At 47.6% G+C, this 27,086-nt stretch overlaps 1 protein-coding gene across 2 annotated transcripts; it reads right to left on the minus strand.

Moving 5' to 3' along the window:
• ARSA (arylsulfatase A) lies at positions 1-23,598 on the minus strand. Of its 2 annotated transcripts, none has more exons than XM_060776326.2 (9): positions 23,517-23,598; positions 18,313-18,778; positions 14,443-14,683; positions 13,100-13,318; positions 10,782-10,951; positions 8,597-8,721; positions 6,726-6,853; positions 5,472-5,574; positions 1-2,486 (listed from the first exon to the last, which is right to left on the minus strand). In XM_060776326.2, exons 2-9 carry the CDS (start codon positions 18,540-18,542, stop codon positions 2,173-2,175), a joined length of 1,530 nt encoding a protein of 509 aa, XP_060632309.2. In that variant the 5' UTR covers positions 18,543-18,778; positions 23,517-23,598; the 3' UTR covers positions 1-2,172. The 2 variants fall into 2 exon arrangements, with proteins under 2 accessions (XP_060632309.2, XP_067325506.1); XM_067469405.1 differs by having other exon boundaries at positions 18,313-18,837; positions 23,517-23,580.
• Positions 23,599-27,086: the final 3,488 nt, after the last annotated feature.

Raw genomic sequence — 27,086 nt, forward strand, 5'->3', positions numbered from 1 at the left:
TCCAGTCCAACCCCATTCTGTCAAGAAGCAGGAATATTGCATTCAAATCACCCCTGACAGATGGCCATCCAGCCTCTGTTTCAAAGCTTCCAAAGAAGGAGCCTCCACCACACTCCGGGGCAGAGAGTTCCACTGCTGAACGGTTCTCACAGTCAGGAAGTTCTTCCTAATGTTCAGATGGAATCTCCTCTCTTGTAAACATGGAAAAAGTTTATTAAGCTGCAAAAGCTTTGTTTCTGCCGGAGGGACACGTTTTGCTCTAGTTTTTCAAGGACTATCTCATAGTCTCAACCAATTCAACAAAAAATGAAGTTTCTGGAGTAGAACAACTACTTTCGAAGTAAGGACCGCACCATTAAACAGGAAATAATGCTTTCAAACCAGGAACATAAATGTTTTCAAATTTTCTTAGATAATGTAATCACAAAGGTAATATAGGAATTAATAAAGAAATTGGGATTCAACCGGCAAGGAGGAATGTATTATTATTATCTTCATCACAATCATCATCACCATTATCATAATCATCATCATAACCATCATCATTATCACTTCCATCATCTCTTCCTCTTATAATACCAGCTCTGAAGGCACCACGTGATTTTCCCTGATTTTTTCCCCTTTAAAAGCATTATGTCCAATTCCTCTACGGAGCTGTTACACAACCATAACAGGTTTTTTTGTCGTGTCAGGAGCAACTTGAGAAACTGCAAGTTGCTTCTGGTGTGAGAGAATTGGCCGTCTGCAAGGACGTTGCCCAGGGGACACCCGGATGATTTGATGTTTTTATCATCCTTGTGGGAGGCTTCTCTCATGTCCCTGCTTGGGGAGCTGGAGCTGACAGAGGGAGCTCATCCACCTCTCCCCGGATTCGAACCTGTGACCTGTCGGTCTTCAGTCCTGCCAGCACAGGGATTTAACCCACTGCGCCACCATAATAGTTCATATGTGCAGAGACATTATGTTAATTCCATAAGAGCACGAAGAGTTCATCGATGCATGTGCAGAGAATATTACGTTCCTCTAAGAGGTTGTTAAATAGCAAGAGATCCATTCACCTGAGCATGTGCAGAGAATGCATTAAAATTCCCCTAGGGGACTGTCCAACGGCGATAAGAGTTCATCTGAGCATGTGCAGAGCACATTGCATTAAAATTTCCCCAGGAGGTTGTTAAAAACAATGGCGAGGGATTATGGAAATGATTCCTTAGGATAGGGATGGCGAAGTTGAGGCCTGTGAAGCCTCTGAGGATGAGGACGAGGATTTTCTGGTTGAGCCTGGTGTTTCTTTGGAGGAAAGTGAAAGTGTTTCTTGAGACGATGGGAATGTTTTGGTTAGATTTGTTGTCGGAGAAATTGGCAGTCATTCTCATAAGAATCAGCCAGGGATTGACTCTGAAAAGAATGCAGAGGAGACAGAAGGATTACGGATAACCCAGCATTTACAGCTCTGAAGGGATAGTGCAAAACAGAGACAAATCCGGTGTTCCCAGAGGCTGAAAGATAAACAAAGGGAACCCCGGTGTGAGAATGACGGATGTCATGGGCAAGTGGGAATATTCTTAAGGAATTGGAGTCAATGTTCAGTGGGGAGATCAACGTTGGATTTTCATGGGTCAAGTTGCCTGTTGAGAACTCTGAGTTCGAGTTCTGTTTTGAGGTCTGGGTCTTCTTTTCCTGTTTTAGTCCCATGCCTCCTGTTTGGATTACAAATCTTGTTTCAAGACTTGAGGATTATAGTCAAGTTCGAATATCAAGCCTTGGGATTATGGTCATGTTCATACTTTCAAGCTTTTGGACACAATTCTAGTTTTAGTGCAACAACCCCTTGGATTACAGTTTCTTGCTTGTGCTTTAAGTGATGTTCAGAGTTGGTCCTTGCTTTTCGTCAAGCTTCTGGAAATCTAGCTCATGGGTGCATTTTGAAACTGTTTTTATATTAGATACTCTTTTCTTAATAAACTACTTATTCTTGTTCATCTGTGTGGTGTCTGGGTGGAAAAGGGATCAAGTAGGCGGCTGGGCTGCAACAGGCAATCGGAAAGAGTGGGAATGATGGGAGTTGCAATCCCAAAAAGAGCAATTCCTCAAAATCTTGTCTCTGGAGAGGAGTACCCAGTACTTGCAGCCTGGGAAAAGTAACTTCCCCAAATGGATAGGAAAGAGGGGGTGCTAAGAGGCCTTATTGCAGCTGCAGCAGGAGGGCTTGGGCCCACACTGGGGGTTGCAACAGGGCTCCAGGGAAGGGTCCTGACCCCTGGCCGTCTGGCTCTGCCCAAACTCCATGCGCAGGTCGAAGAGCGCCTTCTGCAAGCGCGTCTCCTTGAGGATGGTGAGAAGGTCCGGCCCCATGGCATCGCCTTGGAGGAGATTGTAGTTCTCTGCGGGGTCAGCCTCCAGGTCAAAGAGTAGCGGGGGGTCGTGGGCCTTCAGGGGGGTCAGCCCATGGCAGTCGGCGTCTGGAGTCGTGTCACTGTGGAAGGCACCTGCGGTCAAGAGAGAGGCACAAAAGGGGTCAGGAGGGCATGGAGGGGTCAGACCAAGCATGGGCCAACTTTGGCCTTCCTCCAGGTGTTTTGGACTTCAACTCCCACAATTCCTAACAGCCGGTAGGCTGTTAGGAATTGTGGGAGTTGAAGTCCAAAACACCTGGAGGAAGGCCAAAGTTGGCCCATGCCTGGGTCAAACAACGAAAGGTCAGTCAGGCTGCATGGCCATCTGTCAGGGGAGTATCTTCTTGCATATCAGAAGGCAGATGGACTGGGAAGCCTCCCTTCCAATGCTAGTGAAATACAGAGCCCAGCAAAGTCTCCTGCTCTGAAGGGTTTGGCCATCTGCTGGAAAGGCTTGGATGGTGTCTTCCTGCCTGGCAGGAACAAGTTGGGACTGGATGGCCTTTGCAATTCTAATGGAATATAAGAGTCTCTCCTTCTCTGGGGGTTTCTAATCATAGACTGAATGACCATCTATTGGGAGGGCTTGGATTGCCATTTTGCATCCAAACAGTCATATAACCCAGATAATCCACAATATCTGCGTTGAACTGGGTTGTCTGAGTCCACACTGCCATATAATCCAGTTCAATGTGGATTTTATACAGTTGTTTACAGAAGGGGCCTCAATCTATCTATCTATATAAATGCTCTGTTCGTTTTGAGTGACATCATAACTCAAAATCCGCTGGACGAATTGCCACCAAATTTGGCCGCAAGACACCTACTAACCTAAGGGGTGACCATCACTCAAAAAAATTGATTTTGTCACTTGGGAGTTTTAGTTGCTGGGATTTATAGTCAACCTACAATCAAAGAGCATTCTGAACTCCATCGACGATGAAATTGAATCAAACTTGGCACACAGAACTCCCATGACCAACAGAAAACACTAGAAGGGTTAGGTGGGCATTGACCTTGAATTTTGGAGTTGTAGTTCACTTGAATCCAGAGAGCACTGTGGACTCAAACAATGAAGGATCTAGACCAAACTTGGCATGAATACTCCATATGCCCAAATATGAACACAGATGGAGTTGGGGGGAAATAGATCTTGACATTTGGGAGTTGTAGTTACTGGGATTTATAGTTCACCTGCAATCAAAGAGCATTTTGTACCCCAGCAATGATACAATTGGGCCAAACTTCCCACACAGAACCCCCATGACCAACAGAAAATATTGTTGTCTTTGGTAACCCTTCTGACACCCCCTCATGACCCCCCCCCCCCGGGGTCCCGACCCCAAGGTTGAGAAACACTGTAATAGAGGATAACATGGGAATTACTAGACTGGGCCACAGCAATGCATGGCAAGGGATGGATAGTTGGGAGATAAAAATGGGATCACTGTCATTACGATCATGATTGGATTGGGCATTACTGCACGGCAAACAGGGATTGGGTTGGATGACCTTTGGGGTTCCCTCCCAACTTTAGTGGAATGTAAACAGACTGATAGTTTGGTGGAGTCTCCTTCTCTAAAAGTTTTTAAATAGCTGGATTGACCACCTGTTGAGAGGGCTTGGATGGTGTCTCCCTTCATAGCATATGTGGGTGGACTAGATGGTCGTTGGGGAGTCCCTATCGTTATTAGTAAAATGTGGACTACCTTGGAAACACATGGAGTTTGGAGGTTTTAAACTAGATGGCCATCTGTTGGGTGGATTTGTATTGTGTATTTCTCCATGGTTTGATGGGATTGGACTAGATTACCCTTGGAGCCTCTTCCAGTTCTTAAGATTCATCCATCCATAGGAGTTATTCAACCATGGATTGTTTTACTACCTCGGAATCTATCTGTTAGGAGGTCATGGGTTGGGTCTTCTTACATTGCAAGTGGTTGTACTAGATGACCTTTGGTGTCTCCTTCCAACTTTAGAATTCTCAGGGAAATTTTACAAACTACTCAAGTCTTGCATAAAGGCAAATCACACCACTACAGGCCAATTCCGATCCATGTTCTCACGGACCTTCAAGGTGATTACTTATGGTGGCCCTCTTTGGCCACGTATCTTGAAAGGAAGTGTACCCTGAACGCTCTCTGAGAGAGTGGGACTTGCCCAGGGACACTGGTGGGGTTTCCAAGACTGAGCTGCCATTCGAACCCTGGATTCCTGCACTCCCAGTGTTGGCGTTCAACCTGTGATTGTGTTTCAGAATCAGGATGCTTTGGATGTGAGGAATGATGTAAATGAGGTTCAAGATGGCAATAGTTTGGTCAGTGATATTGATGCAGAGAATGACCAGGAGATCTCTGTTCAAAGTGTAGTTTCACATGAGAATGTTCCTACAGGGTGTAAGAATGATGGTTTACTCCCTGAATTGCTCTCAGAGAGTTCCCAGGATTTGGGGCTTGAAAACAACTCGGCACCTGCAGAAACTAATGAGCATATAGATAGGCGGGCGGAAATTAATCAAAACAGATAGACCGAGCAATGCCTTCGGCATTCTGCCAGGCTCCAACAGAAAAAGATAAGGGCTGCTCAAGGAAAGCGAAACCAGTTTCTGAGTGCTTGGAAAGGCTTAAAAGTTCCAAGCATGGAAAATATAGCCGGACGAAGCATCATTTAGAATCCTAAGTTCTTGTCCTCATCTTATGGAAGCCTAGCTTGGAAGATTCATGCTTAAGGAATTCTTGTTTCCTGGTTTGGTTTTTTTGTCTCTTGTGACTACCTGCTTATGCCTTGGATCAACTTTTCCTGGTTTGTTGGATTTTGTTAAGAGAGTTGTAGACTTTGTTTTTGGACATTGTTGAACTCTACCTTGTTCCTGCTTATCTTTTTACCTAATTGGATTTACCTATTCCTTTAAAGTGTTTTTTACTTTGCTGCTTTTACTTATCTTCAATACAAGGATTGCTTTCCCTATTCAATGTGTGGTGTTTTAAAGTCAGAGGGTTATTCCTGTCCTGGAGTGCAATACCCAGTCCAATTCTCATGCCACGACACCCCATTCCTAGGCGTGGGCCAAAAACACACCTTGGGTGAAGAAGTGGGCCTTGTACTTCCCATAGCGGACTGCAAAGACCCCCAGCAACTGGTTTGGGGATGGAGGGTAGTAGAACATCAGCTGGCGGGGGCTCTGCAAGAAAAAAGATGGAGTCAATATTGCATTGCTGTGAGTTTTCTGGACTGCCTGGCCATGTTCCAGGAGCATTCACTCCTGACGTTTCACCTGCATCTGTGGCTGGCAGCTTCAGAAGTTCTGTTGGCAGTGAGGCAAGTGGAGTGTGTACTTACCTGTAGAATAATGTCCAGGATGGGAGAAAGAACCATTGTCTGTTGTGAATGTTGCAATTTGCAAGCTTGAATAGCATTGAGTAGCCATGAAGCTGCAAAGTCAATCAGTGAGGGTCTCTGCATAGAGTAGCTTGGTTGTTGTTGTTGAGAGGTGTTAACTGACACTTGTTTGTTTGCTGTCTGGAGTCCTCCTGTTTCTGAGTGGGGCTCATTGTTTTAAAGTAGTGTCAGATTTCATTAATTCTATGAAATTAATTCACTCCTGACGTTTCACCTGCATCTGTGGCTGGCAGCTTCAGAAGTTCTGTTGGCAGTGAGGCAAGTGGAGTGTGTACATACCTGTGGAATAATATCCAGGATGGGAGAAAGAACCCTTGTCTGTTTAAAGCAAATGTGAAGGTTGCAATTTGCAAGCTTGAATAGCATTGAGTAGCCATGAAGCTGCAAAATCAGCCAGTGAGGGTCTCTAAATATAGGTAGCTTGGCTGTTGTTGCCTGGGGGCACCCTCCGTTTGGGAGGTGTTAACTGTCACTTGTTTGTTTGCTGTCTGGAGTCCTCCTGTTTCTGAGTGGGGCTCATTGTTTTAAAGCAGTGTCAGATTTCATTAATTCTATGGTGCACCCCAAGATAGGACCTGGAGAGTCTCCTCCTTGGAGGTCACTGCGGATCAGAGTTGATGCTACAGGGCTATACATGCACAACTTTATATATTTACCTGAATTTGGAAGCTAAGCAGAGCCAGACCTGTTCATTTCTTGGATGGGAGACCACCATCTCAAGCTACAACTCAAGGAACTGCAGCTGCCAGTCAAGAGTTGGCCAGACTATGCTAGGTGGTCCTCTAGGTATCATCTTCCAATGTTTTGCCCAACTCTTAGGCACCAAGGCTGGTCATTCGCTTGGACAGTGATCTGGAGGTGGTGGGAAGCCTCCATGCCATGCCTCCCATGACTCAATTTCCCAGAATCCTTCAGGGCAGCCTTCAGACTCACCTTGCCGCTCCCAAAGAGAACGGGGCTGAGGTCATAGCCATCCAAAGTTACGTTGGGAAGGGCCACTCCAGCTATCGACGCCACCGTCGGCAAGATGTCCAGGATGCTGGCCAATTCATGGGTGACCCCTAGCCCCCAAAACAAAGAGAGAAAGCACAGCGAATGACCACAGGTGAATAATAGGAAGCACTTTCTGATTGTTAGAAGAGTTGTTCAGCAGTGGAACCCTCTGCCTTGGAGTATGGTCGAAGGTCCTTGTTGGAGGCTTTTAAGCAGAGACTAGATGGCCACCTGTGCTTTTCCTGCACGGCAGATGGGGATTAGACTGGATGGCCTTTGGGAGTCTCTTCCAACTCTATTGTTGGGCCCCGCTACTGTGTCCCTCTTTCCTTTACTAGATGCAAGGAGATTATTCAATAGGTTTATTTGGCCAAGTCACCTTGGTGGGTGGAGCAAAAGGGCAAAGTGCCACACTGAACTGAGGTGCAGCTGGGCTTCAGTGTTGAGACTCAGCGTCTGTCTCATGCACCTACTACTAGTAGTAGAAGGAAACGTGGCTTAGAGAATGATGAAGCTCAGCGGCAGCTGAAAAGGATCAGGGACTTGTTTCTAGAGACTACCGATGAGGAAGATTTTGCAGGCTTTACTCGCGAGGAGATGGAGCTGGACGATTACAGAGGTGTAAAAAGAGCAGCCAGCAGCTCTAATAGCGATGTAGGATCTGTTGCTAAGTGCCCGAGAGATGTAGCAGATTGTGGGGACTTTGACAGCGAAGAGGAAGATCTGGACTGGACTAAAGTGCAGGAAGTCATGGAGGTCCTTAATGCCCCCTCCTCAAGCGATGAATTCCAGGGTTTTCAGGATGATTGGGCTGTAGATAGTTCTTTGCAGGATGGAGCACGGAGTGCTGACTGGCAACAATGGCGCAGCCTGGATTCACCTGAGGAATTGGACCCAGCTGACAGTAACTCCAGCGATTCGGATGAGATTTAAGCAGCAGCTTGGGGACAGACTAATCGCAGAGTTCAAAGTGTCGCATGCCGTGTGCCTTGTGTTAACTCCTGCCCTGAGTTCTTGTTGCAGCTTCGTGTTACCGGATCCTGTGAACAACCCTGCTGGTTCCTGACTCGTGAGTCTTCTGTGCTTTGACCCTCGGACTGTCTGACTATGCCCCTGCTTACTCCTGATAACTTCGTTGGACCGCTCCTCCTGAGGATTGCTGTATGCTGTTTCGTTGGCTTTTGGAACGGACTATGTTTTCTTGCTGAATTCAAGCTGTTTGTTTTAGTTAAAGACTGACTTTCCTTTTCGTCGGCCAAGGCTGACTGAGACCGGTTTGTTTACTTCTTTGCTGACTGCAAGCCTCCTTAGTTTACATCTCTGAAGTGAAGAGTCTCCTTTTGTTTTGCTAATAGACATTAAACACCTTCCTTTAACTCCAACGGTGCCGTTTGTGTCTCTGCCTGGCCTGGGTCTTGACATTCAGAGTCAAAATGTTAAGCATACTTTGAGCACGTACACACAAGCTTTTTGCTCTGAACTCTGCCTCATCTTTTATCTTCTTTTGTTTTCGTCTCTTGGTGCCAGCTGTCATCAGTGTCCGCTTTTCCTCAGATTCGTCTTTCCTGTCCTGAGCTTTCTCCTTGTCTGAGCTCTCTACTTTCAGCTGGTAAATTTCCACTTCAAGGTTCCCTTTTTGTCTTAACTAGGAGTGTCCCTTCACTACAATTCCATGACACTCCTGGCCCATTTTGGCCATCTGGCATTTGACAACCAGGGGAGGAGTATTGCCCAATGGCCCTGGCTAGACCTGGCACAGCCTGCGTTTGGCCCCCCGCACTGACCGCTAGACCTTCCCTGGCGAAACTCACCTGGTGCGATACGTCCTGGCCAATAGGCAATGGCTGGCTCCCGCATCCCGCCTTCATAGGTGGTGCCTTTGCCGCACTTGAGGAGTCCAGAGCTGCCACCGCGAGACATTCGCATGGTCTCAGGGCTGCAAGCACAAAGGGAGCCGTGTCAGGAATCCTATCCACAATAGCAGGCATCGGCCAACTTGGGTCCTCAGGTGTTTTGGATTTCAACTCCCATAGTTCCTAACAAGTTGACCCATGCCTGCTCTAGAGCCCATTTTCTCCATTTTCCCTCAGGTTTCAAGTCAGTTGCACAAACTTTGAATTTTTGTCGTTGGGTGCCTTTGAGTAATTTATGAACTTAAGGGCCTTTGTGGGGCTGAAAGTGTGCAAAATAGTCATCTGATTCAAGGTATGGATAAAAACAGGCTGAAACCTAAATTTCAGCAAGGAGCACTGTAAGATATGACACTTTACACAGAAAAAAACATCAAATGCACAAATATAGGAAGCATGACACCGGATCTAAAAACAGCACATATTACACAAGAAAGCGGTATGGGCATCCTAGTGGACCACAACCAACAAAATGATGCAGCAGCTAAAAAGGCCAATACGATTCTAGGTTGCATCCATAGGAGGATAGTTTCCATATCATCATCATCATCATCATCATCATCATCATCATCATCATTGGCCATCACTCATGGTTGAGTGTAATTGCTTTCCAAGTGTAGGGTCTTGGTGGTGGGTCCATAGGTGACTGTGGAGACCTATTCTTGACTAGCATGTTCTTTCACAATGAGGACGTTGGTTTCCAGATGGAAGGCAGTCCCAACAAGGGTTGGCTTGAGGTGCCTTCTTCATCTTGACCCCTCTCTCCCTTTTGCCTTCCTTTCGTGCCTATTTGAATTCCACAGTATTGTTGGTCACAGATGACCCCTAGTTAGACACTCAAAGGTCAGGGCTTCCCAGTTCTCCCTCAGTGTCTATGCCAGAGTTTTAAGGATAGCTCTAAGCCCATCATAGAATCATAGAATCCTAGAATCAAAGAGTTGGAAGAGACCTCATGGGCCATCCAGTCCAAACCCATTCTGCCAAGAAGCAGGAATATTGCATTCAAATCACCCCTGACGGATGGCCATCCAGCCTCTGTTTCAAAGCTTCCAAAGAAGGAGCCTCCACCACACTCTGGGGCAGAGAGTTCCACTGCTGAACGGCTCTCACAGTCAGGAAGTTCTTCCTCATGTTCAGATGGAATCTCCTCTCTTGTAGTTTGAAGCCATGGCTCCATTGCGTCCTAGTCTCCAAGGAAGCAGAAAACAAGTTTGCTCCCTCCTCCTCCTTGTGGCTTCCTCTCACATATTTATACATGGCTATCATGTCTCCTCTCAGCCTTCTCTTCTTCTGGCTAAACACACCCAGCTCCTTAAGCCGCTCCTCATAGGGCTTGTTCTCCAGACCTTTTATCATTTTAGTCGCCCTCCTCTGGACACATTCCAGCTTGTCAACATCTCTCTTGAACTGTGGTGCCCAGAATTGGACACAATATTCCAGGTGTGGTCTAACCAGAGCAGAATAGAGCATGGGGAGCATTACTTCCCTAGATCTAGACACTAGGCTCCTCTTGATGCAGGCCAAAATCCCATTGGCTTTTTTTGCCGCCACATCACATTCCTGGCTCGTGTTTAACTTGTTGTCCATGAGGACTCCAAGATCTTTTTCACACATACTGCTCTCGAGCCAGGCGTCACCCATTCTGTATCTTTGCATTTCGTTTTTCCTGCCTAAGTGGAGTCTCTTGCATTTGTCACTGTTGAACTTCATTGTGTTAGTTTTGGCCCATCATCTCTCTAATCTGTCAAGATCATTTTGAACCCTGCTCCTGTCCTCTGGAGTCTTGGCTCTCCCTCCCAATCTGGTCCCATCTGCAAACTTGATGATCCTGCCTTCTAACCCTTCATCTAAGTCGTTAATGAAGATCTTGAGCAGGACCGGGCCCAGGACGGAACCTGCAGATGGCACTCCACTCGTCACTTCTTTTTACCTTTTTTTAAAAAAAAATAAAAACCTATAAAGACTTCTGGCTGTGTGCAGTTTGGTGTTTTCAGCAAGGTGAATCTACTCTGAGGTGCGACATGGGGATAAAACTACATTCACAACGAAGTTTGCTTTACTTCAGACAGGATCCGTGCTCACTCACCCGTTGTCGGCAGTGAAGAACACCAATGTATTCTTGTCCACTCCGGCTTCTTGCAAAGTCTGTAGGATGTTTCCGACAGATCCGTCAAATTCAAGGAGAGCGTCTCCAAAAGGACCCCGGGGTGACCGCCCAGTGTACTCCTCGCTTGCAAACTGGGGGTAATGGGTGTGCTGGAGAAGGGGAAAATCAATCAATTCGTTGCCCCAAACTCATTGCAATTTCCAACCACTGTTTCAAGAGTCGTTGCCTTCCATTGCTGGATGCTGCCAACCTTGCTTTTAGTATCTCTTACCAAAAGCGTATCTACACTCTATAATCACCAATAATGCAGCTGAACACAGCTTTAAACAGCCATGGCTCAATGCTATGGAATTATGGGAGTTGTAGTTTTATAGGGTCTTTATACTTTGCTGCCCCAAAGTGCCTTGGAAAGCTATAATTCCTAGAATGCCATAGCATTGAGCCAATGCTTCCAAAATGCATTAATTAAACAGTGTAGATGCACCCCAAGTCCCAACGGAGGTCATTTCCCCCCTCCATCAGCTTCAAACCTGGAAATAACCAAACTAGTTCCTAGAAGTAACCAGATATAATGGAGAGAGACAATGTAGTAAAGCAGTTGTAACAATGTGGAAGTAATGCATCAACCATGTAGTAACAAGCAATTGCTTTCTGGTAACAACAACAAATGGCATTTTCCAAAGTAACATTCAGAAACGGAAACTAAGTTGCTTTATTGGTGTTGATCTTTTGTATTTTAAAACAATGTTATGTCTATTTTTTCTAATCAGAAGTAGGTAATATGTTGTTGTTGTTGACAGACAAATAGACAATAAGGCTTCGTGGTATAGGCTGTCTCTATTTGCCCCTTCCTTCTTTGCTTGCTTTTTCCTTCCTCCCTTGCCCTTCCTTCCTTCTTTTCTTCCTTTTTTCCTTTCTTCTTTCCTTCCTCCCTCCCCCTCCCTCTCCTTCCTTTCCTCCCTCCTTCCTTCTTTCCTCCCCTTCCCTCCCCTTCTTTCCTCCCTCCTATCTTTCCTTCCATTTTTTCCTTCCTTCTTTCCTTCCTCCCCTCTTTCCTCCCCCTCCCTCCCCTTTCTTTCCTTCCTTCCTCCCACCTTACCTTCTTTCCTTTCTCCCTCCCCTCTTTCCTTCCTTCCTTCTTTCCTTTCTTATTTCCTTCCTTTTTCCTTCCTTTTTCTTTCATTCTTTCCTTCCTTCCTTTTTTGCTTCCTTCCTTCCTCCCCTCTTTCCTCCCCCTCCCTCCCCTTTCTTTCCTTCCTTCCACCCTTCCTTCTTTCCTTCCTTCCTCCCTCCCCTCTTTCCTTCCTTCCTTCCTTCCTTCCTTTTCCTTCCCTTCCCTTTTTCCTTCTTTTTCTTTCTTTCCTTCCTTATTTCCTTCCTTCCTCCCTCCCTTCCTTTCTTTCCTTCCTCCCCGTTTCCTTCCTCCCTCGCCCCTCTTTCCTTCCTCCCTTCCCCTTCCTTCCTTCCTTCCTTCCTTCCTTCCCTCCTTCCTTCCTTCCTTCCCTTTCCTTCCTCCCTCCTTCCTGCCTTTCCTTCCCTCTCTCCTTCCTTCCTCCCCGTTTCCTTCCTTCCTTCCTCCCCTCTTTCCTTCCTCCCTTCCCCTTCCTTCCTCCTTCCCTTCCTTTCTCCCCTTTCCTTCCTCCCTCCTTGCTGCCTTTCCTTCCCTCCCTCCTTCCTCCCTTCCCGTTTCCTTTCTCCCTCCCTCCCCTCTTTTCTTCCTCCCTTCCCCTTCCTTCCTCCTTCCCTTCATTTCTCCCCTTTCCTTCCTCCCTCCTTCCTGTCTTTCCTTCCCTCCCTCCTTCCTTCCTCCTTTCCTCCCCATTTCCTCCCTCCCTCCCCTCTTTCCTCCCTCCCTTCCCCTTCCTCCCTTCCTTCCTTTCCTTTTCCTTCATTTTCCTTTCTTTCCTTCCTTCTTTCTTTCCTTCCTTCTTTCTTTCCTTCCTTTTTGCTTCCTCCCTCCCTCCCCTTTTCCTTCCTCCCTCCCTCCCTTCCATCCTTCACTTTTCATTCCTTTTCCTTTCTTTCTTTCCTTCCTTTTCTGCTACCTTCCCCCCTCCCCTCCTTCCTTCCTTCCCTTTTCTGTTTTTCCTTCCTTCCCTTTTTCCTTCCTTCCTTGCTCTTTCCTCCCTCCCTCCCTCCCCTCCTTTCCTTTCATTTCATTTCCTTCCCTCTTTTCTTCCTTCCTTCCTTCCTTCCTTCCTTCCTTCCTTCCTTCCTTCCTGGGTGTACCTCCCTGCTGCCCCCTCCCAACAGGCATGGGCACCCCCTCCCCCTTTGCTCCCAGGGGAGATGCTCACATGGGATGCGTAGTACAGGAGGAAGGGGAGCCTGTGCTTGGCTGTGCTGGTGATGAAGTCCCTGGCAAAGGCGGTGTAGCGGGCTTGGAGTTTTGGGAAGGAGAGCGGCTGCTCCAGGATGCTCTGGTTCCACATCAAGGGGACGGAGACCACGCCTTGGTCGCAGGAGCCGAAGCAGCGCACGTCCGGAGGGAAGCAGGTCAGGTTCTGGCACGGACCCTGCAGAAGGAAAAGCACAAAGTACCACCAACAGATGGCCATCCAGCCTCTGTTTTAAAGCTTCCAAGGAAGGATCTTGACAGATTAGAGAGATGAATGGCCAAAACTAACAAAATGAAGTTCAACAGGGACAAATGCAAGATACTCCACTTTGGCAGGAAAAACGAAATGCAAAGATACAGAATGGGGGACAATGCCTGGCTCGAGAGCAGTACGTGTGAAAAAGATCTTGGAGTCCTCGTGGACAACAAGTTAAACATGAGCCAGGAATGTGATGTGGCGGCAAAAAAAGCCAATGGGATTTTGGCCTGCATCAAGAGGAGCCTAGTGTCTAGATCTAAGGAAGTAATGCTACCCCTCTATTCTGCTTTGGTTAGACCACTTTACCTGGAATATTGTGTCCAATTCTGGGCACCACAATTCAAGAGAGATATTGACTCTAAGCTGGAATGTGTCCAGAGGAGGGCGACTAAAATGATCAAGGGTCTGGAGAACAAGCCCTATGAGGAGCGGCTTAGGGAACTGGGCATGTTTAGCCTGAAGCAGAGAAGGCTGAGAGGAGATATGATAGCCATGTATAAATATGTGAGAGGAAGCCACAGGGAGGAGGAGGGAGCAAGCTTGTTTTCTGCTTCCTTGGAGACTAGGACGCGGAACAATGGCTTCAAACTACAGGAGAGGAGATTCCACCTGAACATGAGGAAGAACTTCCTGACTGTGAGAGCCGTTCAGCAGTGGAACTCTCTGCCCCAGAGTGTGGTGGAGGCTCCTTCTTTGGAAGCTTTGAAACAGAGGCTGGATGGCCATCTGTCAGGGGTGCTTTGAATGCAATATTCCTGCTTCTTGGCAGAATGGGGTTGGACTGGATGATGGCCCAGGAGGTCTCTTCCAACTCTAGGATTCTATGATTCTATGATTCTAAGGAGCTTCCCACACACTCCGAGGCAGAAAGTTCCACTGTTGAACAGCTCTTCTTACGGTCAGGAAGTTCAAGGGAATACACATTTCATTTTTCATCCATCTCTCCTTGAGAGTGTTGTTACTACGCAATGCTAGAGTTGGAAGGGTCCCCCAAAGGCCATCTAGTCCCACCCGATGATTCCTCCTTGGAAGAGGCTGCTCACCTGGTCGTGGGAGTAGGGCACCCCCAGGTAGTGGTCAAATCCTTGGTTGGTGGGCAGGAAGGTGCCGTTGGGACCCAGCCCCAGGTGCCACTTGCCCACCGCAGCAGTGGCGTAGCCCCGGCCCTTGAGCAGCTCCGCCAGCGTCACTTCGGCCAAAGGGAGACCTCCACGGGAACCGGGGTAGAAGACGCCCGGATAGACGCCGGAGCGGGTCTGGAAGCGTCCGGTCAGCAGAGCAGCCCTGACAGACACACAGAGGCTATTTAACTTCCCAGCTTTCATGAGGGTATTCTGGCCACCAGGGGAGCTGTTGCTTCACCGTCCACTTGTGATACCAATGGAGCACTTCCTGATTCTTTTGCATGCTGCTGGAGATTTTTATGACGTTGTAAATTAGTTAAATTAGCGTATTGTAAAAAGCTTTCATGGCCGGAATCACTGGGTTGTTGTAGGTTTTTTTGGGCTATATGGCCATGTTCTAGAGGCATTCTCTCCTGACATTTCACCTGCATCTTTGGCAAGCATCCTCAGAGGTAGTGAGGTCTGGTGGAACTAGGAAAATTGGGTTTATATATCTGTGGAATGACCAGGGTGGGACAAAGGACTCTTGTCTGTTGGAGCTAGTTGTGAATCTGTGGGTTGTTGTAGGTTTTTCCGGGCTATATGGCCATGGTCCAGAGACATTCTCTCCTGACGTTTCGCCTGCATCTATGGCAAGCATCCTCAGAGGTAGTGAGGTCTGTTGGAATGAGGAAAAAGGGTTTCTATATATATCTGTGGAATGACCAGGGTGGGACAAAGGACTCTTGTCTGCTGGAGCTAGGTGTGAATGTTTCACCTGACCACCTTGATTAGAATACAATGGCCTGACAGTGCCTGGAGCAAACCTTTGTTGAGATGTGATTAGATGTCCCTGATTTTTACTCTCTGTTGCAAAGGACTCTTGTCTGCTGGAGCTAGGTGTGAATGTTTCACCTGACCACTTTGATTAGCATATAAAGGCCTGGCAGTGACTGGGGCAATCTTTTGTTGAGAGGTGATTAGATGTCCTTGTTTGTTTCCTCTCTGTTGTTATGCTGTTGTCATTTTAGAGTTTTTTTAATACTGATAGCCAGATTTTGTTCATTTTCATGGTTTCCTCCTTTCTGTTGAAATTGTCCACATGCTTGTGTCTTTCAATGGCTTCTCTGTGTAGCCTGACGTGGTTGTGAGAGTGGTCCAGCATTTCTGTGTTCTAAAATTACAACATTTCTGTGCTCTAAAATTAGAACAGCACAACAACGGAGAGGAAACAAACAAGGACATCTAATCGTCTCTCAACAAAAGATTGCTCCAGGCACTGCCAGGCCATCCAATGCTAATCAAGGTGGTCAGTTGAAACATTCACACCTAGCTCCAAGGAGCCCCCAGTGGCACAGTGGGTTAAAGCCCTGTGCCGGCTGGACTGAAGACCGACAGGTCACAGGTTCAAATCCGGGGAGAGGCAGATGAGCTCCCTCTATCAGCTCCAGCTCCTCATGTGGGGACATGAGAGAAGCCACCCACAAGGATGATAAAAACATCTAAAATCATCCGGGTGTCCCCTGGGCAACGTCCTTGCAGACAGCCAATTCTTTCACACCAGAAGCGACTTGCAGTTTCTCAAGTTGCTCCTGACACGACAAAAAAAAATCCTAGTTCCAACAGACAAGAGTCCTTTGTCCCACCCTGGTCATTATTCCACAGATATATAAACCCTTTTTCCTAGTTCCAACAGACTTCACTACCTCTGAGGATGCTTGCCATAGATGCAGGCGAATCGTCAGGAGAAAATGCCTCTAGAACATGGCCATATAGCCCGAAAAAACCTACAACAACCCAGTTAAATTAGCCTCCCCACATAAGCGGTACCTAAATTTCCTACTTGACAGATGCAACTGTCTTTCAGGCAGCAAAGGTCGACAGCAAGCTAGACAAATGTTCGGGAGCTCACTCCAACCCGAGTTGGCATCAAACTCATGACCTTTCGGTCAGTAGGGATCTGAATGCAGCTGACTCCCAGCCAGTTGCGCCACAGTCTTGGTTCGCAGGTAGTATATATCTCTGCATGCCTATAGGGAACCCCTTTCTCGGAGGCCTAAATACCCCAACCTTTATTTATTTATTATTCAAACGTATATGCGGCCACTCCCCTGGGGCTTGGAGCGTCTTAGAAGAACAGGCTAAAATCTAACACAATTTAAAACAATTTAACAACAATCAGAGATCAAAGGCCTGTCGAAACAGGTATGTCTTCCATGCCCTGCAGAAAGCTGGTAAGTCCCGCAAGGCACGGACTTCAGGTGGCAGAGTATTCCAGAGCGATGGTGCCACTGCTGTGAAGGCTCTGCGCCTGGTTGCTGTGAGATGCAAGCTCTTGACACTGGGGACTTCCAATAGATCTTGGTCCTCAGAACGGAGGGATCTCTGGGGTTGGGAGGGGGAGAGGTGGTCCCTCAGGTCCATCGGCCCCAGACCATGCAAGGCCTTCAAGGTGAGTCCCATCCCTTTGAAAGTGATCCGGTGCTCAATGGGTAACCAATAGGGCTGGGCAACCACGGAAAAATTTGTTTCTAAAATCAATTTGTATTTGGGGTTTTTTTTTGTTTCGATATTTAAAATAATTACAAAATTTTCCCTTAAAAAAGTTCGATATTTACGAAATTTCGTAAATGGTAAAAAATTAACGAATCGATTTCCGAAACAATAACGAATCGATTCGTTAATGGCGGACGCGACCGCGAAATACGCTAAAAAACCTCCAAAACCTTCTGAAGCTTCCCTCTCCCTCTGTTCTTGACTGTTGGTGTGATATTATAATTTTTTTTCACTAATTAAACCATAAAACTGGCCCAGACATGCGGAAATAATAACGAAACGACCTCAAAACAATAACGAAACGAACACAATAACGAAATACGAAGCATTTACAAAACGTATTTAAAAATTTGTTTTTTTAAATAATTGCTCCAGAATGGTTCGTTATTGCTTCGTAATAAAAAAAATAACGAATTTTTAACGAATTACGAAATTAACGAACGAAACCGCCCAGCCCTAGTAACCAATGCAGCTGCAGTCAGATTGGGGTGATGTGGCATCTCATCGGAATTCCCGCAAGAAGCCGGGCAGCTGCATTTTGTACCAGCTTGAGCTTCCGGATCACCAACAGAGGAAGGCCAATGTAGAGGGCGTTACAGTAGTCCAGTCTTGAGATGACCGTAGCCTGGATCACCCTAGCGAGGTCGTCCCTGGACAGGGAGGGGGACAGCCGTCCAGCCTGCCGCAGGGGAAAGAAAGAAGGCGGTTCTGCTCACGGCGGAGAGAGACCTGGGCCTCCATCGTCAGAAAGAGAGGGTCCAAAAGGACTCCCAGACTCTTGACCAACGATGACGGGCGTAGTGCCTCGCCAACCAGGGTGGGCAGCTGGATGTCCCCACTGACCGGTTGACCCAGCCATAGGATCTCCGTCTTTGCTGGATTCACCCTCAACCTGCTGGCACGCAGCCATCCAGTAACAGCCTTGAGACACTGAGGGAAACAATCGGGTACAGAGTCCGGTCGGCCTTCCATCTTCAGCACCAGCTGAGTGTCATCCGCGTACTGGTCACACTCCAGCCCAAAACCTCGGACCAGTGGAGCAAGTGGTCACATAGAGATGTCAAACAACAGAGGGGAGAGAATGGCCCCCTGAGGAGGAACCCCACAAGAGAGAGAGGAGAGCTTTAGAGGGATATGCCTAGGATTGGGCCTGAAACTGGCTGCTAAGCAGGGCTGGCCCTGGTTGAAAGAACATGGAAGTTCTGGGAGATGTAGTATCCGACATCTCCCAGAAGGAGCAGAGAAAGGCCTTACCTGGAGGGGCTGCAGACGGGGCTGCTGCTGTAGAAATCCGTAAAGCGCAACCCAGCAGCAGCCATCTTGTCCAGGTTCGGCGTGGAGGAGCCCGGATGACCGTAGCAGGCCAGGTCCCCAAAACCCAAGTCATCAGCAAAGATCAGGACAATGTTGGGAGGCTGGTTGGATAAGGCCAAAGCAGGGGAAAGGAGGAGGACAGCGAAGGCTAGAAAGCTCCAAGGAGACATGGTGGAGGCACACTCTCTCAGCCCAAGGGATGGACTCTTGTTAGCGCCTGATATCAGGGCACAGCCTTGATCTATTTGGAGCAAAGCAGGCGGCGTCCAAGGAACTGTTCAACCCAAACATGGATGGAAGGCACCGAAAATGGAGACAAAGCATCTCCACCAGCTTTCCTTCACTCAAGGGAAGAGTCTTCGGAGTTTAAGGGAAGCAGCTCAAGACATCTGAGGAACATCATATTCTGGGAAAGTCTTCTGAGTTTAAGGCAAGTGGTTCAAGACATCTGAGGAATGCCACATTCTGGAAGAAAAGTAATAATAATTATGATTATCATCATCTCCAACAGGAAAAAAAGGTATTATATTACATATTTTACTTACTAACTTAGGCAATCCCTCGTAGTCCGAGGATGATGGACCTCCAAGTGTAGTATCCTGGCGGTAGGTCCGTAGGTGACTGTGGAGCCCTCTTCTTGACCTGCATGTTCTCCCATAGTGAGGGCATTGGTTTCCAGGTGGAAGGCAGTCCCGGTCGGAGTTGGCTTGACGTGCCTTCCTCTTGGCACGTTTCTCCCTTTCGCCCTCCATTCGTGCCTCTTCAAGTTCTGCAGCACTGCTGGTCACAGCTGACCTCCAGCTGGGGCACTCAAGGGCCAGGGCTTCCCAGTTCTCAGTGTCTATGCCAGAGTTTTTAAGGTTGGCTTTGAGCCCATCTTTAAATCTCTTTTCCTGTCCACCGACATTCCATTTTCCATTCTTGAGTTCGGAGTAGAGCAACTGCTTTGGGAGACGGTGATCAGGCATCTGGACAACATGCCCGGTCCAGCAGAGTTGATGGCGGAGGACCATCGCTTCAATGCTGGTGGTCTTTGCTTCTTCCAGCACGCTGACGTTTGTCCGCTTGTCTTCCCAAGAGATTTGCAGGATTTTCCAGAGGCAGCACTGATGGAATCATTCCAGGATAGAATCATAGAATCATAGAATCAAAGAGTTGGAAGAGACCTCCTGGGCCATCCAGTCCAACCCCATTCTGCCAAGAAGCAGGAATATTGCATTCAAATCACCCCTGACAGATGGCCATCCAGCCTCTGCTTAAAAGCTTCCAAAGAAGGAGCTTCCACCACACTCTGGGGCAGAGAGTTCCACTGCTGAACGGCTCTCACAGTCAGGAAGTTCTTCCTAATGTTCAGATGGAATCTCCTCTCTTGTAGTTTGAAGCCATTGTTCCGCGTCCTAGTCTCCAAGGAAGCAGAAAACAAGCTTGCATGTGACGTCTGTAGACAGTCCACGTTTTGCAGACATATAGCAGGGTTGGGAGGACAATAGCTTTATAGACAAGCACCTTGGTCTCCCTACGGATGTCCTGGTCCTCAAACACTCTCTGCTTCATTCGGGACTTGCAGTACATCCACTCACTTCCCGAGACCCAGCTTCTGCCAACCTAGCAGTTTGAAAACATGCAAATGGGAGTAGATCAATAGCTACTGCTTCTGCGGGAAGGTGATGGTGCTCCATGCAGTCCTGTTGGTCACATGACCTTGGAGGCGTGTATGGACAATGCCAGCTCTTTGATTTAGAAATGGAGATGAGCACCAACCCCCAGAGTCAGACATGACTGGACTTAATGTCAGGGGAAAACCTTTACCACACACACAAACCAAAAAATATTACAGTATATTCTATTATTATATAGTAGTAGCAGTTGTGTTGTTGTTGCGATTGTAGTTTCCCTGATAGCCCACACAACTATAACTGGATACAGGTGCCTTTTTAAAGCCTTCAGTGTTAAGGAGGGATCATTCTGGCAGTCAACAGTGACCTCCAGTGGCCAGGTTGGGAAACTGCAGTTTGCTAGCCTCTCCACCAAAGTCAACATTGACCTCCATTCAAGTTCAAGGAAGCAGTTTGAGAAGGAGCAAACAGTTCAAAGTCATATATGGGAGGGCTGGACCAATGCCATAAGCCCTTCTTAGGACCATGGACAGGACTGCAAAATGCCTTGCTAGAATCATAAAATCCTAAAGTTGGAAAGGGCATTTCCGGGACATCTAGTCGAGCCCCTTTCTGCAAGGGGGGAGGCGCAAGGCCAGCATAGGGCCAACCCCCAGAGAAGGGTGAGATGGCATGCTAAGCTGCCATATAAAATCCATATTTATTTATTTATTTATTTTATCTTGTCAGGGGCAACCAGACCATTGTATTACATTTCTAACAGAACAAAACAAACAAACAGCCAAAGAAAACACAAAGTTTGCAAGCTTGACAGTTGATTCAATGTCCTTTGACCAGTATCTGGCCCCTTGGAGTGCCTCTGGTGTTGCCACAAGGAGGTCCTCCATTGTGCATGTAGGAGGGCTCAGGTTGCATTGCAGCAGGTGGTCAGTGGTTTGCTCCTCTCCACACTCACATGTCGTGGACTCCACTTTGTGGCCCCATTTCTGAAGGTTGGCTCTGCATCTCGTGGTGCCAGAGCGCAGTCTGTTCAGTGCCTTCCAAGTCGCCCAGTCGTCTGTGTGCCCAGGAGGAAGTCTCTCATTTGGTATCAGCCATTGGTTGAAGTTCTGGGTTTGAGCCTGCCACTTTTGGACTCTTGCTTGCTGAGGTGTTCCAGCAGGTGTCTCTGTAGATCTTACAAAACTATGTCTTGATTTAAGTCGTTGACGTGCTGGCTGATATCCAAACAAGGGATGAGCTGGAGATGTCTCTGCCTTGGTCCTTTCACTATTGGCTGCTACTTCCCGGCGGATGTCAGGTGGTGCAATACTGGCTAAGCAGTGTAATTTCTCCAGTGGTCTAGGGCGCAGGCACCCTGTGATAATGTGGCATGTCTCATTAAGAGCCACATCCACTGTTTTAGCGTGGTGAGATGTGTTCCACACTGGGCATGCATACTCAGCAGCAGAGTAGCATAGCACAAGGGCAGATGCCTTCACTGTGGCTGGTTGTGATCCCCAGGTTGTGCCAGTCAGCTTTCGTATGATATTGTTTCTAGCGCCGTAAAAGCCTTGGCAGACCGTGCAAAAAGAATCTGCGCAGCCCACCTCCTTCAAGATGAACTGAACCACCTCAACTGGGCTCTCCAGGCCAATGGAGACTTCACCTCAGACATCAGAAGAGCTGCAAGACAACCGAGAAGAAGCCACGAGAGTCAAGACAAAGATCCACCCAGAGGGAAAGTGTTCTTGCCAGACATCAAGGGAACCACTGATCGCATAGGGAAGCTGATGAGGAAACACAACATACAAACTACCTACAGACCCACCAAGAAAACCCAACAAATGCTACGTTCAGCAAAGGACAAGAGGGATCCTCTCACCTCTGCAGGAGTCTACCATTGCATCCCATGCAGCTGTGGACAAGAAGTCTCCAGAGGGACCACCAAACGCAGCAGCATTGCCCAACACACGAATCAAGGAACATGAAAGGCACTGCAGAGTAACTCAACCAGACAAGTCAGCCAGAGCAGAGCACCTGATGGACCAACCTGGACACAGCAGATTATTTGAGAACACAGAAGTGCTGGACCACACCAACAACCACCATGTCAGGCTACACAGAGAAGCCATTGAAATCCACAAGAAGCATGTGGACAATCTCAACAGAAAGAAACCATGAAAATGAACAAAATCTGGCTACCAGTATTAAAAAAAACTCTAAAATTACAACAGCTCAACAACAGAGAGGAAACAAACAAGGACATCTAATCACCTCTCAAAAAAAGATTGCCCCAGGAACTGCCAGGCCATCAAATGCTAATCAAGGTGGTCAGTTGAAACATTCACACCTAGCTCCAGCAGACAGGAGTCCTTTGTCCCACCCTGGTCTTTCCACTGATATATAAACCCATTTTCCTAGTTCCAACAGACCTCACTACCTCTGAGGATGCTTGCCGTAGATGCAGGCGAAACGTCAGGAGAAAATTCCTTTAGAACATGGCCATATAGCCCAAAAAAACCTATAACAACCTAGAGTGCAATCTGTTCAGCGCCTTCCAAGTCGCCCAGTTTTCTGTGTATCTCTCATTTGGTATCAGCCATTGATTGAGGTTCTGGGTTTGAGCCTGCCACTTTTGGACTCTTGCTTGCTGAGGTGTTCCAGCGAGTGTCTCTGTAGATCTTAGAAAACTCTGTAGATTGAGATTATCTGCTTTGAGGTGGATTATATGGCACTGTAGACTCCAACTCAAAGCGCATAATGTGGATTATCTTCTTTGATAATCTGGATTATAGGGCAGTGTAGATGGCTCCTCAGAGGGTTCCATAGTTTCCAAGCCTTGGACCACCGTGCAGACCATTGGAGAGCAGTGGGATCAGCAGCATTGCACCCAAACTTCCTCCAAAAGAGGGGAGACTGGACAGCTCCCTGCTGATGTGGCTGGAGAAGATTCCCCCATTAAGCCCAATGGGGATGGACTACACAACCCATGAGGCTCATCTAGGACTGCATAGCCCTCTTTAAAGACCATGGTCTGCCTGTGTTGCATCTCTATGGCAGAATGAATGGGGCTTGGCACCACTTGGACTGCAACTGAGCCCTGGGAGTTGTAGTTTCAGAAGTTATTGAGCCTTCCCAGCCCCAAAAGTGCTTGGGAGTTGTAGTTTAGTGAGGAAGAGAAGACTGAAGATCTGGTCGAACTCCCAACTCTGAGGAACCCATAGGATTGAGACATGGCAGCTAAAGTGGTGCCAAACTGGATTAATTTCCCAGTGTAGATGCACCTTTGGGTGGGGCTGATCTCCAGCCCCCTTCCAAGCTTCCTCTGCACCCCAACCTTTTCCAAAAGTGACACCCAGGAAGAGAGCCAAGGTTTGAAGATTGGGTTCTCCTTGGAGATCCAAGCCCTTGCCCCAGAGTAACTACACCGGGGCCAAAAGGGGGTCTCCCTTTGGCCTTGCCCTGGGTCAAAGGGGTTTGCAGGCAAGAAGGAGAGCCCTCTTTGGGGGTGCCACTGACCCCACCCCCTTCCCTCCAATGGCTCACCTGCAAAGCGCCCCGAGATTCTCCTCCAAGGGAAAGCAGGAGCCAAGGGAGAGGGAGGGGGGAGGGTTTGAGCGACTGTGACGTCACCTGTCCCGTGTGCATGCCGGGATTTGTAGTCTCGCTGGAGGGAAAGGGGAAAAAATGCCTCTCTTAAAGGGACCGTACCTCTCCTCCTCCTCCTCCTCCTCCTTCTTCCTTCTTCCTTCTTCTTCCTTCTTCCTCCTTCTTCCTCCTTCTTCCTCCTTCTTCTTCTTCCTCCTCCTCCTCCTCCTCCTCCTCCTCTTCTTCCTTCTTCCTTCTTCTTCTTCTTCTTCCTCCTCCTCCTCCTCCTCTTCCTCCTCTCCTCCTCCTCCTCTTCTTCTTCCTTCTTCCTTCTTCTTCCTTCTCCTCCTCCTCCTCCTCCTCTTCTTCCTCCTCTCCTCCTCCTCCTCTTCTTCTTCTTCCTTCTTCTTTCTCCTCCTCCTCCTCCTCCTCCTCCTCCTTCTTCTCCTCCTTCTCCTTCTCCTTCTCCATTCTTCTTTTTCCTCTCCTTCTTCTCCTTTTCCTTCTTCCTTCTTCTCCTTCCTTCTTCTTCTTATTCTCCTTCTTCATTCTTCTTCTTCCTCTCCTTTTCCTCCTCCTCCTCCTCCTCCCTTCTTCTTCCTTCTCCTTCTCCTCCTTCCTTCTCCTCCTCCTCCTTCTCCTTCTTCATTCTTCTTCTTCCTCTCCTTCTTCTCCTTTTCCTTCTTCCTTCTTCTTCCTTCTTCTTAGTCTCCTTCTTCCTTCTTCTTCTCCTTTTCCTTCTTCTCCTTCTTCATTCTTCTTCTTCCTCTCCTTCTCCTTTTCCTGCTTCCTTCTTCTTCTCCTCCTTCCTTCTTCTCCTTGTTCTCCTTCTTCTTCTTATCCTCCTCCTTCTTCTTCCTTCTTCTTCCTCTTCCTTCTTCTTCCTTCTCCTCCTCCTCCTCCTCCTCCTTCATTCTTCTTCTTCCACTCCTTCTTCTCCTTTTTCTTCTTCCTTCTTCTCCTTCCTTCTTCTTATTCTCCTTCTTCCTTCTCCTCCCCTCCTCCTCCTCCTCCTCCTCCTCCTTCATTCTTCTTCTTCCTCTCCTTCTTCTCCTTTTCCTTCTTCCTTCTTCTCCTTCCTTCTTCTTCTTCTTGTTCTCCTTCTTCTTCTTCCTCTCCTTCTCCTTCTCCTGCTTCCTTCTCCTTGTTCTCCTTATTCTTCTTATCCTGCTCCTTCTTCTTCTTCCTTCTCCTCCTCCTCCTCCTCCTTCTTCTTCCTTCTCCTCCCCTCCTCCTCCTCCTCCTTCATTCTTCTTCTTCCTCTCCTTCTTCTCCTTTTCCTTCTTCCTTCTTCTCCTTCCTTCTTCTCCTTGTTCTTCTTCTTCTTATCCTCCTCCTTCTTCTTCCTTCTCCTCCTCCTCCTCCTCCTTCATTCTTCTTCTTCCTCTCCTTCTTCTCCTTTTTCTTCTTCCTTCTTCTCCTTCCTTCTTCTTATTCTCCTTCTTCCTTCTTCTTCTTCCTCTCCTTCTCCTTCTCCTGCTTCCTTCTTCTCCTTGTTCTCCTTCTTCTTCTTATCCTGCTCCTTTTTCCTCTTCCTTCTCCTCCTCCTCCTCCTCCTCCTTCTTCCTTCTCCTCCCCTCCTCCTCCTCCTCCTCCTCCTCCTCCTCCTCCTCCTTCATTCTTCTTCTTCCTCTCCTTCTTCTCCTTTTCCTTCTTCCTTCTTCTCCTTCCTTCTTCTTCTTCTTGTTCTCCTTCTTCTTCTTCCTCTCCTTCTCCTTCTCCTGCTTCCTTCTCCTTGTTCTCCTTATTCTTCTTATCCTGCTCCTTCTTCTTCTTCCTTCTCCTCCTCCTCCTCCTCCTTCTTCTTCCTTCTCCTCCCCTCCTCCTCCTCCTCCTTCATTCTTCTTCTTCCTCTCCTTCTTCTCCTTTTCCTTCTTCCTTCTTCTCCTTCCTTCTTCTCCTTGTTCTTCTTCTTCTTATCCTCCTCCTTCTTCTTCCTTCTCCTCCTCCTCCTCCTCCTTCATTCTTCTTCTTCCTCTCCTTCTTCTCCTTTTTCTTCTTCCTTCTTCTCCTTCCTTCTTCTTATTCTCCTTCTTCCTTCTTCTTCTTCCTCTCCTTCTCCTTCTCCTGCTTCCTTCTCCTTGTTCTCCTTATTCTTCTTATCCTGCTCCTTCTTCTTCTTCCTTCTCCTCCTCCTCCTCCTCCTTCTTCTTCCTTCTCCTCTCCTCCTCCTCCTCCTCCTTCATTCTTCTTCTTCCTCTCCTTCTTCTCCTTTTCCTTCTTCCTTCTTCTCCTTCCTTCTTCTCCTTGTTCTTCTTCTTCTTATCCTCCTTCTTCTTCCTTCTCCTCCTCCTCCTCCTCCTCCTCCTCCTTCATTCTTCTTCTTCCTCTCCTTCTTCTCCTTTTTCTTCTTCCTTCTTCTCCTTCCTTCTTCTTATTCTCCTTCTTCCTTCTTCTTCTTCCTCTCCTTCTCCTTCTCCTGCTTCCTTCTTCTCCTTGTTCTCCTTCTTCTTCTTATCCTGCTCCTTCTTCTTCTTCCTTCTCCTCCTCCTCCTCCTCCTCCTTCTTCCTTCTCCTCCCCTCCTCCTCCTCCTCCTTCATTCTTCTTCTTCCTCTCCTTCTTCTCCTTTTCCTTCTTCCTTCTTCTCCTTCCTTCTTCTTCTTCTTATTCTCCTCCTTCTTCCTTCTTCTTTTCTTTTTCCTTCTTCTCCTTCTTCATTCTTCTTCTTCCTCTCCTTCTCCTGCTTCCTTCTCCTTCTCCTTCCTTCTTCTTGTTCTCCTTTGTCTTCTTATCCTCCTCCTTCTTCCTTCTCCTCCTCCTTCTTCTTCGTCTTCTTCTCTTTCTTCTTTTCCTTCCTCCTCCTTCCCCTTCTTCTTCCCCTTCTTCTTCTTCTTCTTCCTCCTTCTTCTTCTTCTTTCTTCTTCTTTCTTCTTCTTCTCCTTTCTTCTTCTTCTTCTTCTTCTTCTTCTTCCTCTCCTTCTTCTCCTTTTCCTTCTTCCTTCTTCTCCTTCATTCTTCTTATTCTCCTTCTTTCTTCTTCTTCTCCTTCCTTCTTCTTCTTGTTATCCTTTGTCTTTTTATCCTCCTCCTTCTTCCTCCTCCTCCTCCTCCTTCTCCTTCTTTGTCTTCTTCTCTTTCTTCTTTTCCTTCCTCCTCCTTCCCCTTCTTCCCCTTCTTCTTCTTCCTTCTTCTTCTTCTTCCTTCTTCTTTCATTTTCTTCTCCTTTCTTCTCCTTTCTTCTTCTTCTTCTTCTTCTTCTCCTTCCTTCTTCTTGAATACTGGTGGGGTGGGGGGTGGGGGGCTTTTTTCGAATTCTGGTCATTGTAGTCCACCAACGCCAAAAAAGAAGAGAAGGGCAGGTGGATAGATAGTCAGCCTTCTGTGCCAAAAGAGTTCCTAAGACCATCAGAAGTATGTGTCTTTTGATGATCTTGGGCAACCCCTCTGAACCCCCCCCCCCCCCCGGGTCCCAACCCCCAGGATGAGACATCTCCCTGCTTGATCCTTCTTCACTGAGAACAATGTAGGGATCTAGTAAGTCTTCTGCTGTGTTGGGGACAGGAACAGAGCAGCAGCCTTTGGGTTGT

This window comes from Anolis sagrei, chromosome 5, assembly GCF_037176765.1.
Source record: "Anolis sagrei isolate rAnoSag1 chromosome 5, rAnoSag1.mat, whole genome shotgun sequence".
Lineage (NCBI taxonomy): Eukaryota > Metazoa > Chordata > Lepidosauria > Squamata > Dactyloidae > Anolis > Anolis sagrei.